This window comes from Centrocercus urophasianus, unplaced genomic scaffold (assembly GCF_019232065.1).
Source record: "Centrocercus urophasianus isolate 14NV4802_14NV808 unplaced genomic scaffold, USGS_Curo_1.0 seq_12, whole genome shotgun sequence".
Taxonomy (NCBI): Eukaryota; Metazoa; Chordata; class Aves; order Galliformes; family Phasianidae; genus Centrocercus; species Centrocercus urophasianus.
The window spans coordinates 48849960-48866704 of record NW_024884364.1 but is presented as its reverse complement, the minus strand read 5'-3'; the positions used below and the strand labels follow the sequence as shown (position 1 = coordinate 48866704).

General features: G+C 40.3%; 1 protein-coding gene across 6 annotated transcripts in view; it reads left to right on the top strand.

Moving 5' to 3' along the window:
• Positions 1–16745, top strand: part of SHROOM2 (shroom family member 2) — a 120967-nt gene that overhangs the window by 59755 nt on the left and 44467 nt on the right. For 4 of the 6 annotated variants that reach the window (XM_042809865.1, XM_042809868.1, XM_042809869.1 and 1 more), the window contains one exon: positions 14847–14978. In XM_042809865.1, the coding sequence (XP_042665799.1) occupies positions 14847–14978 (132 nt within the window). Of the gene's footprint in view, positions 1–14846; positions 14979–15002; positions 15187–16745 lie in introns of those variants that run through there. The other 2 variants (XM_042809867.1, XM_042809870.1) reach the window with 2 other exon arrangements.

Genomic DNA, 16745 nt, shown 5'->3' with positions numbered 1-16745 from the left:
GCCGGGGCCATTAGCTTGTGCATTTGCTTTGAAGATTGCAAAAGCAAAGGGAGGGGAAACTGAAAGAGACAGTTTAAATGGTAAAGTCTGAACACACTTTCCAAGTGCCATTTCAAGCACCACTGCAATTTAACAGTGGAAATTGCCCTGCCTTCCTGCTCCCCCAGGAGTCCCCTGGATTGATTTCCCATCCTTCCTCAGCATTCCCAGATGAGCAGGGCAGGCAGTGCATACCAGGACCTATCTGGTGGAATCCCCGGTGTGACTAACCAAAACTGCTGCGGCCCCTTGGCGTGGAGTGGCAGCAAGGCTCCTTCACAAATCTAATTATAACCCCTAAGCTGACGCAGCGGCATGGATTAGTGCAGGAGGAGGAGGAGAGGAGGACAGTCTTTGTCTGGAGGGTGGCAAGGGTCCTGGCTCTGCTCTGCTTTGGCTGGGAGCTGGGGCCCAGGCGTGCACCCTCATGTGCCATGTGAGGCAGGCTCACAGGGCTGGGAGCTGTACTTGGGGCCTCAGGAGAAGCCGCTGCCTGAGTCAGGGCTGTGGGTAGGTACCAGGGGACAGAGCTCTGCAGGGCTGGCAGAAATGGAGCTCCAGAGTTCTCCAGCACTGCAGCTGGTGATCGAACCTGGGGAATGCAATGCTTGGGGTGCACCTCGGTTGTTTTTCTGTGGCTTGTTTGCTATGTGGAAAGAGGAGAAGCAACGCTGCATTGCCTTGATTGTGCCTGATTAAAATTCTGCGGTGGGATCGCTGAAGTGGACTGGACAGGTGCAGAAGAGGAGAGGTAACTCTGAGAGGAGCCTTTTGTTGTCTCTTTGCCCGTTTGCCTCCTGTTTCTGACAGACCCAGTGTCTCTGTGTTCCTTGTCATTGAGCAGAACCACTCAACACGCAGTGAGGCCACACGCTGAGGCTGGTTTGTGGCTGCTACTTCAGAATCTAAGAGGTCTGCAGCCCATCTTCTTGGATTGCTCTCTTCATCCCAGTGTGCAAGTGCTGATAATCATGACAAGCAGAGTGGCAGTTAGTCTCCTGGGGAAACCTGAAGTGTTAAGGCTAGAGAGTTGTTCAGTCTGCAGCTTTCACTGATGTGGAAAGCAAATCCAATGGAAAAAATTTCCCTGGCTGTGTATTGTCAGCTATTGGCATAGCTTGAGTCGAGGTCACATAGGGATGCACAGGATTTTTACGGTACAGTGCAGGAGGAAATTAAAGTGCATGTACATGGCGTGAGGTCAGAGTAGTTGTTTCTGTATTCTGCCTGCACATCTAAAGAAAGGGTTGTGAGATTTCTTTTCAGGTAGAAATGCGTGTGATAGTGAGCAACACTGGAAAAAAAGAAAAATGTGAACATAATTCTGCAGTTTTGGGGAAGAGAGCTGTTAAATGATAAATTTGACAGAGGGAAGTTTTGTTATTGCTCCCAGGACTGTCACTGCTTCCTGCTCTTAAAGAACATATGCTGTGAAGGTGGGGTGCCAGAGCAGGAGCTCAGGGTGTGTTTCTGTCTCTATCTGCTTAGTGGTGACCAGACAGCTCCATTAGAAAAATCGTTAATCTCATGGGGCTAATGGAGCTTCCTCCAGCATGAATTACTCAGGCAGAAACTGCCCTTTGCATCTGTGGGGAGTGACCCCAGCAGAGTTAGGGTCTACTTCTGTTGGTTCTTGTTGTTTTATATTAAGGCGTGATAATGCATGGTAGAGATTGGCACGTAAAAACACATCACACATTTCTGCTAACCCCACTGAACTTCAGGTGAAGCTGTAAAATATTGAACTTTCTTTAATCACTTGGAGAATGTATGTGGTATTCATTGTGTCTCCTTCTTCAGTGAATGTTGTTATATATCAAAGACATCTTTTCTGTTCTTTGAGGCTGCTTAAAGCTCAATTGGGGAAGTTTATACTGCCCTTACACCATTATTACAACCTAGTTTTGTTTTCCAGTAAAAGGAGGGTAAATCAAGTGTAAAAAATGCTAACAGCTGAGAAGTCACTTACAGAAAAAGGCATATTCTCCACTCCGGATTTGAAAATGGTGATGTAGTCACGACTTGCAAAATGGATACAGTATCATTATTTATTGTGAGGTTTTCCACAAATACCTTGCATCAGAATCCGTACCTTGGTTTATGCAGAAGTGTGCAGATGAATTCAGTTAGTAAATTACTCAGTCATTGTAAAGGGATGATGATAAGCCTTGTTGCTGCTTTTCAATACAGTTTTTGGCAGTAGGAGTAATTACAAGTATTAGTTACAGCTTTTTTTTTTTTTTCTTTTCTATATTTCATCATCCACTGTAACCTATGTGGCCCTGGAAAATCGTGAATGTGGGTTCTAATTTGGTCTCTTTGTACTCAAACAGGTGTTCCAACTGCAGGTTTTTTTAGTTTTATTTTTGCCAGTTTGACTCTCTTGTAAAATGTAGTGGTAATAGGGTGACTGAAGACTGAGATCTGAAGGGGTAGTTGAGGTGGGATAGAAGAGGAATAATATATTGAAGATTTGTGTTGTTATTGCAGTGAGGTGGTTCTGTTTCCAGGCTTGCTTGGAAAATGGCTTTTATTTTGCTATGAAATTATTTAGCTCAGCTTTCAAATCTAATGATGCTAAATTGGGTGCGTATCTTGGCACATTCTGTTTCTGCAAAATAAGCCTCAAAGTCTGCAAGAATGTTACCCACTAAACGATATCAGCCCTACTCCAGGAAATCAGAAATCAGAGTTTTCTGATAACTTTCAAACTTCAATTCTAATGGGTTTTAAATGTTTTAAGGTTGCCATATGACTGTTCAGTACAAGGCTTGTCTGTATTCCTCAGGCATCCAAATCATGGGAAATGGCATTGTCTTTAATAGATTAAGTAGGATTTGGGGGTTTTGATCAGCATAAATTTACTGATGTCTTGAGCGTGTTCGTACTCAGATTGGTTCCTTACTCAGACCAGCAGCTCAGACTGGCAACTTGTCTGCATCCACCATTGCTGTCCTGGGGCAGTGCGTAGTAAGGTGGCTGTAATGGATGATGCTTTGGCAGAAGTATTGCCAGATCAATGTTTTCACATTTACTGCATTTGGTCATAGTTGGTGCCTGAATTTTTTGAATGGCATCTGGTTCCGAGAGGAGTGGAGGGCTCAAGCACGCTGTTTTCAGGGTTCAGACATACTGCTCGGTTTATGTGTGTGACAGGAAGGAAGTTTTGGATGGGTGGACACATGGAGAATTCAGTAATCCTGTAAGTACAGCACTGTGTGCAGGATAGCAAAGGGATCCATCTGCAAGCACAGCTGCTGGATCCCTCTTCACCAGAGCCATAGAAGAAAGAGCACCCCTTTGTCTGGGTGACTCAGATACTCATCCAAAAAAGGTGATGTGTGAAAAAAGAGTCGTTCTTACCCATTCTTACTTCTGTGGCCATCAGCTGGATTTTAGTCTTGCCTAACCACCGTGTCCTTACCTGCACTGTCCTGTAGCGGGGAGGGCTGAAGCTGGAGGCCAGCTCTGTTCCTGACAGAATGAAGATGAAGAGATGAAGCAGAATGTTGAGCAGCCTTAGCAGAAATGCCAGTTGCTTTCAGCCCATTCCTTGCAGCTGCCCTCTGCCCTCAGGGATGGCGGTGGTGGCCCTACCTTCCTCAGGCAGAGCCCCTCTACTTCACTTAAGAGTGTCTGCACAAAATGTTGAAGAAACTGGGCCCAGATTAATATACACATAGGCAGGAGGAGCTGGTAGCTCAAGAAGCTACAGTAATAAACCTGTCTTCTGCCAATGGAGAAATCATAAATGGATAAGTGTTTCAAATTGTCCTGCTTCTTCCTATAATGTTGATATGGCTGTAGTTATCCATTGAAGACAGGAAGAGGATATACCTTGGAATTGAACAATTATCTTCTCAACATGAAATCTGAGTCACACATGGGACATAAGGAAGGAGAGATTAACCCAGAAGGTTGTGCAACTCTAACTATCTTATGCCTCAGGTTTCCAACATGTTAGGGCAGCTGAGACTGCATGCCCAAATTTATGAGCTCTCTAATCTGCCAAGACTTTGGTCTAACGTCTGTTTTAATCTGAAAATAGTTATTATGGCAGTAAAAATCCCTTTTTAAAAGTACTGCCATATATTTCTTAGTGATTTACAGTTGCATAGCTATCTCCAAATACCATATCCAATGGAAGTATTATAAATGTTTACTATATGTAGTCTAGAAGGAGTCCTGCAGAAGTGGTTTTCTTATTTGTGTTTTTTTATTCTTTAGCACAGCAGTTTTTTCGTTTCAAATCTCCGTTGCCCTTCTGAGACCAAAATGCCTGGAGGGATGCTTTCTGCAGAAAAAAACCCAAAACTTATTCAGTTATTTATTAGTGTGGGATATATTGTAATTTTTTCAACAGTGTTGCACTCATCGTTTGTCTCAGTTGTGGCTAAGCTGGGTTCAATGAGTCTCGGATGCTGTGCGGTGTGGAGTTTATTTGAAAGATCATTTGAGAAGCTTGGTTGTTGTGAGAGTAAACTTGGGCACAAATCTGGAATAGTTAACAAATGCAAGCTCTTAAACAGATGAGCAAAAAGGCTTCATGTTGAGCCTCTTGAGATACTTTTGATTTTTATTCCACTGACTTCTCTGAGCTGAAAGACAGTATCATTGGTAATGGAAATCTGTGTTATTGTTTTAAATATTTGTCTCATTAAATGCCATTCCTGCAACATGTCTGATTTAGCCATTCCATTTTGTGAACAATTTTACCACACAAAATGCAGATGAGGTTTCATCAATCTCTGCGTTTCTATACCACTGCTGCGTGTGCGTTTTCAACTGAGGTTTAGAAAAAGCTTTCAGGTAGAGAATTCTTAGGTTACGCCACAAGTCTGTCATTCTGTATAAATTCCCCTGCTGATCTTTTGACTGGTATTACTTTTGGTATCCCTTTTATTAGTTCTTGCTGAACCGAAGCCATTTATTTCATTTTATTTGGGAGGAAAAGATGCGATGTGAAACTTGAGGAGGTGTCAGAATAGCTGTGAAAAGCCAGAATTTTCTTATTGCTCTGGCTAATGTAGTTGGAGAATTGAGTTATAGGACTAATGAAGAAATACAAGAAATGGGAAACAGAGCTGTGTGTATTCCTTGGTGTGGCACTGTGGGTCTTGAAATGTCAGAGCAGCTTCAGACAGATAAGAGGAGTTACTTATTCCCTGAAGAAAACAGAAGCTGTTGTTGACCAGCTTGCATCAGTTTCAGATAGGAATAAGTGGCTAGGGGTTACTAATGCCCCATCCTCGTGTGTCTGTAGCATATAAGTTTCAGAAGGATGTATCATCCAGCTTCCCAGAGTGAAGAATCGGGAAAATTGGAGCACAAGTTAAAATATTTGACAAGACATTTAAAAATGAATTATTGCTATCCACTACCTGACTTAAGTTTTCAAGCTGCCTAGCAGGTATGGAAACATACAGTTTCAGAGCAAGATAAAGAATGCCCGCCTGAAAGAAAAACATATACTGGGGTTCATTTTCATACTTGGAAATGCAGAATCACTGTATGGTGAAGCCAGTTTGATGTTATGGAGCTCATTATGCTGATTTTTAAGTTTATAGGCTGGAAGAGGCTCACCTGGCAACATAGGCTTTGTTGGAGTGAATAGGTGAGATGAACCGGATCACAGAGAGCTAAGTGAAATCAGCGATTTCCTTCTGAGGAGAGCATCTTGTCTGATGATCTTGACTGTATCTGAAATGTGCTGTGGATTTTGATGTAATGAAACATGTTACAGTTGATAGTTACTTGTAAATTCATGAACAGCAGAACAACCTACTGGGTGTTGGAGTTTAGGAATAAATCTGTTGTTCTCTCACCTTCTCTTAAAGCGGACAATGCTGTACACTATTATGAGATGTCAGAGTGGGCAGCCCATCTTCTCAATTCACAAAGGTATTGTAGAAACAGGAAAAAAAAAAATGAGTTCTGTAATTTGTATTTTCTTCCAAGGCTCAATAAGCAAGGGGTAGTGAGCTGGAGACCAGGTACAGTGGATGCAGAAGATGAAGAACCTCAGAGGTTTCTGTATCTCTGTGGACAGTAGGAGAAGACCATGAGGAAGGAGGAAGCTGGTTCTCCCCAGGACTGGTGGGAGATGGGGCAGAGGGGAGGAGCAGGAAAAGATGGGCATTGCTGGAGACCATTGGGCTTGATGCCAGGGCCTTATAAAGAGGGACCGCTTGACAATAGGTTAAGGATCTTAAATGGGAGGAATTTAAAAAAAAAAAAAAAAAAAAAAGTATTTTCTTCCTTTCCCTTCCTTTCATCATTCTAAGCTTGCTCGTTTCTTGAGAAAATAAGATTTGCCAAATTTGTAAGTACTGTAGTGGTTTGTATTCTTAAAGATTTATTTTCCTATTTCTAAAGTAAGAGAGTACGTTTGAGCACACACTCTTCCTCATCCATTGGCAGAAAATGTATGGAGTTATCCTTAGTCCATGTTGTGTGTAAACAATACACATGGTTTAAATGTCTCTGCTGTCACCTGAAAAAAATGTTATTTCCAGTAAGCTGCTTACCTAACTAGATGCTATGCTGCTGAGGAATGTGCTGATGAGTCCATAGCAGTGAGGCTTCTCAAGGGCGAGGACAGATTGCTGCTGGGCCAGTTGTTCTGATTTTCAGCTGAGTTTTCTCTTCCCATTTAAACATGGCATCAATTCACTTATTGTACTGTGGCTCCTCTGATTGCAAGTGTTGTCACTGATGTAGCGTTCTGTGAGTGAAAGAGGCACATTCTGGACTTCTTGTGTTTTATTTAATCATGCATACATCAGTCAGTCAACACACACACATCCACACATGTCATATGTGCTATGTAGGTTAGAGTTTTTTTTTAGAGTTTTTTTTTAGAGCCATGCTGTGTTGAGTATTCCTAGCTTGTACGTAACATGGTGTTTTTGAATGCAGATGCATGGAAATTTCATAGTTGTTGGGAAATTCTGCTCTGAAGCCTAATGTTAATTCACCCCTGCAAACCGTCCTTCACCAAATAAATGTTGAAAGCATTGTAAAGATAAACCATTAATTTATTCCTAACTGAGGTCTTCCATCTAGTATAATTAAGTAGACTGATAGACTAAATTTACTACGTGCTCAGTATCATGGAGTCATAGAATCACTGAGGTTAGGAAAGACCTCTCTCTATGATCATCTAGTCCAACCACCAACCCATCCCATGTCACTCAGTGCTACATCCACACATTTCTTGAACATCTCCAGGGATGATGACTCCACCACTTCCCTGGGCAGCCTGTTCCAATGCCTTGACAGTCTTCCTGAGGAGAAGTATTTCCTAATATCCATCCTGAACCTCCCATGGCACAGCTTAAAAAAAGGCATAAATGAAAATTCAGAACCATGGACTCAAACCTGAGTCATTCAGTCCACGACAGCCGAGCTGGATGAGTTCTCTAGCTGCTAGGCTAAACCATCTCCCTAATAGTTTTGGCCAGCTCCTGTATTTTATAGATATATTTTAATAGATATATTATAGATATTGTAGGTATTTTATAGATATAGATATATTTTTACTGAGTCATTAAGTGACTGCAGTGCCATCTTCCATCATTGCAACTTACCATCTGACCCTGCAAGTAGATCTGCGAAACAAGCCAGCATGACTGCCAGAATGAAGACAGGCTACGCATCTGGAGGTGTGGGGACAGCTCACTGCAACTAAACATGGGCAGGAGAACACTGGGCAGGGCTGTGGGTTGGAGAGAGGAAAAGAAGCAAAGGCTGAGGCAGGTGCACATGGCAGCAGGCCAGGGCCATCTCTGTTGCTTCCATGCAAAGAAGTGGCAGAGCTGCCCTCTCTGTGTGAGAGATGAGGGTATGAAAGTGGCCTGTGAGGAGTTTCTGTAGTGCAGGCATCAGGAGCTGGGTAGGCTCTCTTAAATAAGTCTTGTTCATTACTTCATGGTTATTGTGTTGTTAGCAGCTTGCTTAATTAAGCTGCAATCTTCTTCTAATAATAGTGTCTTTCCAGTACGTTTTAACCAGGAAGGAGAATAGCTTAATATTTGGCAAGACAGAAGGATTCACAGAGCCTGACTTCCTTGAGTTTTTTGCTCTCATCAAAATCACTTTAACTTTCAAAAGGGTTGAGCACATCAAGTAGGTGAAGGTGAAAATTCTTTATTTTTGATTCCTACTGATGGGTTTCTGTGTTCCATGAGATTCCCAGCTGCTTGCTCTCCCAGCTGATCACCTACTGCAGTTTGTGTGTTAAATGCACGGTGTTGGATATTGGGATCAGCCTATGGCTAATCCAGCCGTCAGAAGACCAGGGGATGTGCGCAGCAGGGCTCAGCTGTCTGCTACCAGAGGAGAGTTTTCTCATATACCAGGCTGATAAGTTTTCATCACTGATTCATCCCATTCCAGTGAAATCTGTCACAGGGGATTTTCCTGGAAGAATAAAGAAAATGCTAATATTCCAGCAGAGTATGCTCTAACAAGCAGATGGGTTATGTGCTGTTGCTAATGGAGGAAAGCAGTCTTTAAATGAAGACCCCTAGCTTGATTTTGAGTGTTTCCAATAGTAATTTGGATTCATATGTGTCATCTCAATGCAGCACTGGTAATCTAGCATTAAAATTGCTATTGAGATTTTTTTGTTTGTTTTTATATGAAGAGAGTCATCTTTTACATCACTTTTTAATGCTATCTTGCTGGCAGAGTAGAGTAGCTTTTTAAATCTCATCTTAGCAGCTCTTGGTCAGTTGCAGCATTAAAACATTTGCATTTAATCATTGCAAAACACCTAATATTAATGCTTTCAGCAAATTCTGTCCTAAATAAAGTCTCATTCAGGCTTTCTCTGTATTCAGGGAGTATATGTGAAAGAGGAGTACTGTTGTTTTTTTTCTGAATCTTAGAAGAAAGCTGTAGTTCCAAAAGGCATTGCCTTAGAATACATAGCAAGTTGATATTTACCATTAGTTTTTCTGGTATGCTTTTCACCATGAAGAAGCATTTTGCACATTTTCAGTTCAATATCTATAAAAGTGAGGGTGTGATCTGTGTGCCTTAGCTAGGATGGTGTAAGGGGATTTAGGCAGTCTCTACTACAGCTCACCCAAACAAAGCCTAAGCTTACCATCCTTCTTTGAAAGAGACATTTAAGATTCTCCTGTGTGGATGATGTGACATGGAGTGTACTAAGGAAAAAAAAAAAAAAAAAAAAAAAAGAAGCAAAAAAATTTCTGATTTCTAGTCTCAGGACAACAGAGATTTAGGGCATCCAAGATTTGAATCTGAGTGAAAGGCAGTAGGCAGCCTTACAGGAGAGAAAAGGGAATCAGCTGTAGCAGGCAAGCAAGGAGACAAATTCAGAAGTCAAATGTGGGTCAGGTTTAGCAGGGACTAGGTTGGTTGGGAAGGCCAAAACCAGGTATTAGAAGTACAAAGCCATCAGCCTGGACAGAGAAGTCACGGTACACTGGCAAGCTAAGAAAGTGACTTTGCACGTATGACAGAAGAAAGAAGAGTGAGGAATAAGCTTAGCATTAACTGTATTGCTGATGAATGACAGACAGTGATACATTTGCTTCAGAATATATTACAGGAGCTTTTTAATTGTGTGTGTCCAGGTCCTTTAATATGAGATTATTGAATGAAAATTTTCAGTGCCTTTCATATGGAATATGGTGACATTGCTATTTCTTGTTATTTGAGAACCTTGTGGGTAACTGTATCTTCATGGTGGTTTTCAGCATCTGTTTTTTCCTCTAAGGGTTTGGAATACTAAAAAATCTGATGTTTTTTTTCCCATAAATTAAGTGATTCGATAGTTTGTTTGCGCTGTTTTCTTGTGTACATATTTAATTGCATGGTAAGTTGCTCTACTATTGTCTTTTAATCCATGGAGCACAAGATTTGTCAACAGTAAAAAAAAAAAAAAAAAAAAAAAAAAAAAAAGCAGAAAAAGAAGCACACAGGAGATCCCAAAAACTGAGTTCTTGTGTAGCTGACATAGGGCAGGTAACTGGCAACTCTAAGAACATTTGACAGGTTTGTTTTCCTTGGGACCAAGAGCTGTGGCATGACTGAGTTTGTCTGTGAAACAGTTAGAGGTTACCTTGTGAGCAATGCCATTCAGTGCTTGCAGTGGCTGTCTTTTGGTAGCATGTCCAAATGTGCTCCCATCTTGCTTGAAAATGCAGCTGAATTGAGTGCTTGAATGTCAGGCACTTGTTGGTTGTGATTTTATCTTGGTGCTGAAGCCATTTCTGGAACTTGCAGGGAAGTTGTACCATCAAAACTGCAGCAGTCTGCAGCCTTGGGTCTAACAATGTACTGTAGAAACAAGAGTGAAGTGACTGAACACCACATAATATACATTTTTAAGAAACTTTAATATAATCACTACAACAGTTTTAACTCAGGAAATTACTCTTGAGCAGTACATGTCAGTTCTTTGCAGCTGTAGTTCATTTCTGATTGAAGCTACTGACTCATCCTTCCTATAAAAATAAAATCACGATGAAAAAAAAGCATTTTAGCCAGGTTTTATTTCCTGGTGCAGCTGATAGAGATGAACAATATAAACCATTGCATTCAGATATACTGGCATACAATGCCTGTTTTTAGTTTCGTTGGACATATGGAAGTCCTAATTACAAGTGATTATTACTGATCTGCATTAAGACCTGCAGAATCAAAAAAAAAAAAGAAAAAAAGAAAAAGCAATCATATGATTTGTTCTGGGATCACAGAAGAGCATTATGCCATTTTCATGTCTTAAGGAAGATTATTGTAGGAAATAAAAGGAAGAAGAAAAAAAGTGAGCAAATAGGAGAGCAGAATTTGAGTTGTATCACTTCCAGGAGGAGAGTAGCCAGATTCCTTCATTCTGAGGGACTGATTTCCTTTCTGCACTGAGACAGGCTTCATGAAAATATTAAAAATGCGTTTGTGTGCATTCTCAATTGAACTGAGAGGCAGTTCAACAAGACCAGTGCCACATCCTGCACTTTGGCCACAACAACCCCAGGCAACGCTACAGGCTTGGGGCAGAGTGGCTGGAAGACTGGACGAAATGGACCTGGGCATGTTGGTCCATGCATCCTGGCTTGAATCAGAAATAATGCTGCCAGCTGAGCAGGGAAGTGATCATCTCTCTGTACTCTGTCATGGTGAGGCTGCACCTTGAATATTGTGTTCAGTTTTAGGTCCCTCACGACAAGAAAGGCATTGAGGCTTTGGAGCGTGTCCAGAGAAGGGCAATGAAGCTGTGAGAGGTCTGGAGCACAACTCTTGTGGGGAACAGCTTGAAATAGCTGGGATTGTTCAGTCAGGAGAAGAGGCTCAGGGGAGACCTTACTGCTCTCTATTACTACCTAAAAGAAACTTGTGGAGAGGTGGGGTTTGATCTCTTCTCCCACGCAACTAGCAATAGGTGAGAGGGAATGCCTCAAATTGCACCAGGCAAGATGCAGATTGAAAGTTAGGAAAAATTTCTCGTCTGAAAGAGTGGTCAGGCACTGGGATGAGCTGCCTGAGAAGGTGATAGATTCACCATTCCTAGAGGTGTTCAAGAGATGTTTAATGGGGAAATACTGGTGATAGGTGTACAGTTGGACAGGATGATCTTAGAGGTCTTTTCCAATCTTGAATCAACCTTGGTGATTCCATGATTCTATGAACTGAAAATAAAAAATATCTGAATTTTTAAAATTTTATATAAGTCTTTTTTTACTTTCGTTATTTTTCCCACACTTGCCCAGTTTGATTAGGTTTTCATTGTTGGTCAAACAAGCTTATTTTTTCTCTTTTTTTTTTTTTGTTCTCCTCATTTTGAATCAGTATTGCTACTGTAATCTAAGCCACTAAGCTCTCTACCCTGTGAAATTCAGAATGTTTTAATGACTTCCAAACAGTAAGTAGAAAAAGGACGGATTTATTCTGAAGAACAATATAGGAGAGGTAGGTTTATTGCTTAACTATTCGCACTCCACATGTCGTTGAAACAACTCTAACACACTGCCTATCATTGATAGAACTTGCTTTTCCCTCCGTATCATTTCTTCACTACTTAATGGCATTTTCCTTCCAGCAGTTTTTGCAAATTTATTGGTAGGAGTACCCTGTCAGTGAAACGCTTTTATTAATGTTTCCATTTATGCTAGAGGTTTTCTGTGTTGTAGGTTCAGATGATCTCATTCTGTCACTCAGAATTAAAACAGAGATGTTATGTTAGAATATAAATGCTCTGCTTCCAGCATCTTCAGTTGCCTGCAAAATACTCTGTTTTTCAGGCTTTTAGTCTTTTATTTCCAGTTCTATTCATTTGTGCTGACGTTTGGAATCTGTATTCAAGTATTGCTCTGTTTATTGTTAGAAAAGCAGTTTCTTGAAGTGCAGGAAATACTAAATGTAATTAAATGATGTGAGTCCAACAGAAAGCAATGTTTATTATGCTTAGTAAATTAGTTTTTAGTCATGTTGCAGACTTCATCAAAAGCAGGTGTCTAGTTGATTGTACCCTGCAGGTATCCCATGAGTATTTTTAGACCGTTCATCCAAAAAAAACCCACATTATGATGTCCAAAAAAAAAAAAAAAATACCCTCAAAAGTATACATGTCCACTGATACCAAAATGAAGCAGAACTTAATAGTTCTTGTCCACTTGACTTGCCTCTCATTCACAACTCAGTCCAGTCTGTTCCTCCCCTTGCTTGGCTGCTCAGGAAGATGAAAGTGGTGGTGGATATTGTAGCACAGGAAATGCCATCTGAAAATGATGTTAATGAGGCGAGAAATTATCTTATGAAGATCTTGAGAAGTTCCATGAGGTACAGTACTGGCTTTACAAGTGCATCCCTTTTGTTCCTTCCCACCGACTGACTTCCTCCTACCACATGCCAAATCCATAGCAAACCATTGCAGAAGTCCTCCTTCCCTAACTGTGGTCTCCTAATCATCCAAACGTTGCTTCTGTTGTGCTAGTTTTCTAGTCTTGTGTTCCCTTTGTTCACAGTGCTAAAGTAATTGTCTCATAACAAGCTTTTTTGCTGAATTGATGCCTGAAAGTTATATTGAACTTGCCTAAATGTGCATTTACAGTATGCCTAGCTGATATCAATAACATCAGAGTAAATAGAGAATGAAAACCCTTCAATGCTCTGTGCAGCTGAACAATTGAATGCTTCTTCCCCATACCTGAATATAAACTTGGGATGCTCGGAATATGTAAGGACTGTGGAGCTGAGCACCATGTGGCTGAAGAATCTTCACTTGTTTTCACAGAGAATGCTTTGTCTTCTCCATTCACTCTCTTAGTTTCATATCCTACCAAGGAGGAACATACTGATGCTCTGCTCAGCTGTTTTCTCTTTTGTTGTGTGTGGAAGAGTAGGCTTTTGTTTACAGAAACAATTACTTCTTTTTTTAGTGACAGTAATGATGCCACACTTCTTAGTGAAATTACAGCTTCCCTGTAGAATTATTATTCTCCTTTTATAACCATGCATGCAGAGTTTGGAAAGGCAATTCATCATTGAATTCATCAGATGTTCCTGAATGCACTCCAAAAAACCATGTGGTCAAATTGAATCTGTTTTGTAGATACTGGGCTTATAATGAGCTTTGGTTTTGTTTCCTAGTGGCTGTCTGATAACCCACATTTGAAAAAGAGAGACGAATAAAAAACGTAGAACTGCCGTTAGAGCGTAAATTGAGAGTTGGGAGCACTTTCTATGCTTTGTGAATGATTTTGTAACTTAGATAAATTACTGTTTGAAAAACCACAATTACATAAGTGAAATACGTAAGTACATTGAAAAAAACCTTAAGAGTTGAGGTCCTGTAAGCTTTTGGTTCAGTCTGTGACTTCGAAGGATGGGATTTGTCATCTTAAATCTGATCCAAATTTTAGCTTACAGTTTTCCCAGGAAGATCCAAAGGGAAAGACAGAATGAATTTTCTTCAGGAGATTTCTGTTTTATACCAAAGGCCATCGAGTGAGTCTAGACAAATGGCCTGTGCTGGGTATGCATTTGCTGAGACAGAAGTGGGTGAATCCCATCCAGAAGGCTTGTCTAACGCTGGGGAAGGAGAATGCTTCTTTCGGGAATGTTGAGAAGCATTACAAAGCCCTTGTAGAAAGAAATAAAAGCTCGTAATATTAGTTCCTGACCAGAGGAAAGGAGCAGAGGGGCTTTGCAGCTTTGCAGAAAGGTTTGGAATACATGCCCTGAGAGCTTGGAATGGAATTATTGTTGGAATTATTAGTTATATCTCTCTTACTAACTTGTATGAAGCAATGTCATTAATCCTTCTTACCATCTTTCATAAGCACATGGCTATAGAATAACCTTACTGGAGCCCTACTATACTGTTGTTATGTTCTGAAAGAGTAATTGAAGCTCATTATTAGCTTGAGGTGTTAAAGCTCTGTACACATTGCAGGTACTCTAAAACTTGTGTTTGTCTGTCTTGGACACTCACTCACTCAAAAAAAAAAAAAAAAAAAAAAGCCTCTCCTCCAACATAACCAACATAAAAACTGCAGTAAAACCCACAGTAGCACAAACCTTGGAAGAATAGTGGTATTTCACTGCCTCAAGCATTTTAAAGGAATGTTGGTTAGCTTTTCAAAACTGGCATGCATGTAGAACATGACCTAGTTCATTGTCACTGGAAGTTATTGTATTTCTTTGCTGTCTGTGTGACTACTGCCCTGATAGTTTTGGTTTTTTGTTTTGTTCTGTTTTTTTACAGTTTTATTGCTTCATGTCGCCTTGCTGAACTGTTTGCATTTGACTCATACGCTCTTCCTCTCTCTTTTCAGAAGAAATGACCTAGCCTGCAGGCCTCACTCCTGGCACGCAACCAAGTTTACAGAAAGTCAACCTGAGGCAGCCACGTCACACCTTCCTTCATCCAATGCCTGCACTTCCTGGCATTCACGGTATCATGCAAGGTGAGACTGTGCTGAAGCTACGTGCATTAAACTCCGAAGGAAAGGCACGGTTAGCATGGGTCACGTTGAATGCTTTTTAAACCCCAAATGCAGTATTGCATTTTACTTTATTATTTCCTGTCCTCTCAATGCTTGAAGAAGGAACCTTGGAAGCTTTATGCATGGATGTTTTCAGAAACAATATGTTATAAGTGCGTGTGACTGAAAGGTAAGAAACTAATTTTACAGGCAGTCCAAAGAGTTGTGTTTGTAGCTCTCCATTCCGTTTCCATGGGCAGTGCAAAGTCCTAAACCTTTCTAAACAAAAAGAAACCACCAAAATTAACATACTTGAAATTAAATAGCAAAGGAAAGACAAATAGAAAAATACTGTTACTGAATTCTAGAAAGCTTTTTCCTAAAGGGAGTATACAAAGTATTTTCCTGTTAGACTTTAAAGTGTTACTGGTTTTATTAGTTACATTATCTTTCTGTAATCTGATCCTTCCTATGGCTGTTCTTGCTTTTGGAGAGAGATAAATGCTGAAAGTTGTTGCGGCTGTTGTTTAAAGCACCTTAGTATTTGTTAGGTCTCATTCAACACTACGGAAGAAATGCTGGCACTTGGGCAGTTCTAGTTGTGAAATTTGAAATAATGCCTGTTTGCATATGGTTGCAGGTTCTTGTGTGATTCCTGCTTGTCAGTAACATTCTTCAGTATTTTCAGAAGGATTTTTTTTTCATTTGTTTTGTTGCTTTTTTCTTCAGTCTGTTCACAATTGAGCCATAGTTATGCTGGGCATTAAAGAAATCAGTCTTACACTCTCAGTTTGGAAAGTAGACTCATGTTTCTCTATTTATTAATTGAATATTCTCTTTATAACAGAATGGAAGAAAATAATAATATAGGATTTTATGTTATACCATTATTAAAATCGTTTTTACATTGTTTGAATTCTTTTGAAGTTCCCTGATGTTTTAAAAATAACTTACTATCTGCCACTGCATAAAATGTGAGTTAACATTTAGAAAGAAATAGTTTTCAAAATGCACTTCAAAACATGTCATTAGCAGAATTTTTAGCACGTTATGTATTTCCCTGATCCCTGATTATAATTGCTTCTGTTTTACTTTATTTGTAGAGTTTGTATTTAAGGTCCCTGTAAATAGGCTGAATTAGAGTTACAGATATGTAGACAGTAGGATTTCTTGTACGAGAAACAAAACTTAGAAATTCCCCAAATCCTCAGAGATCTGAGTTGCAGTGCTAACTTAAGAATATTTCTACTTTCAGCCTCCTGAATCTTTTGATTGAGATGTAAGTTGATACATGCTTCCTGTGTTTCTTTATGGTTGTCCTTGTACCTTGTGAAAGTAACATACTATGAGACACACCTCTGAAAGTGTGATTTGATAGGAGCTGACAATATTTAAAGTACCTGTTCGTTTTTAATTTGGTTTGCGTGCAGTTTTCAGCGTGTTTTAGCCTAAAGGAAAAGGAGGAGGAAACTGTTGCAATTCCTTCCTCCTACATATGAAAAATATCTGCAACTCCTGATAGGCATGGCTTCTAATAAAAAGGGCAAATTCTGCTCTCTCAGATGCTACTAGAAGAGCTAGAGGCTTCAGCACAGTCTTAATACCAGGATTTCTAGGGTATTGCTGTTTCTGAACCCATCAATCACCTGTGCTGCCCACTTGAAAGCCTAGCTGTTGAAAGATGATTTACTTCGGAGATTTGTCACACCTGGTGTCCAAGACCATTTCTAGGACTGAGCTGAATTCACA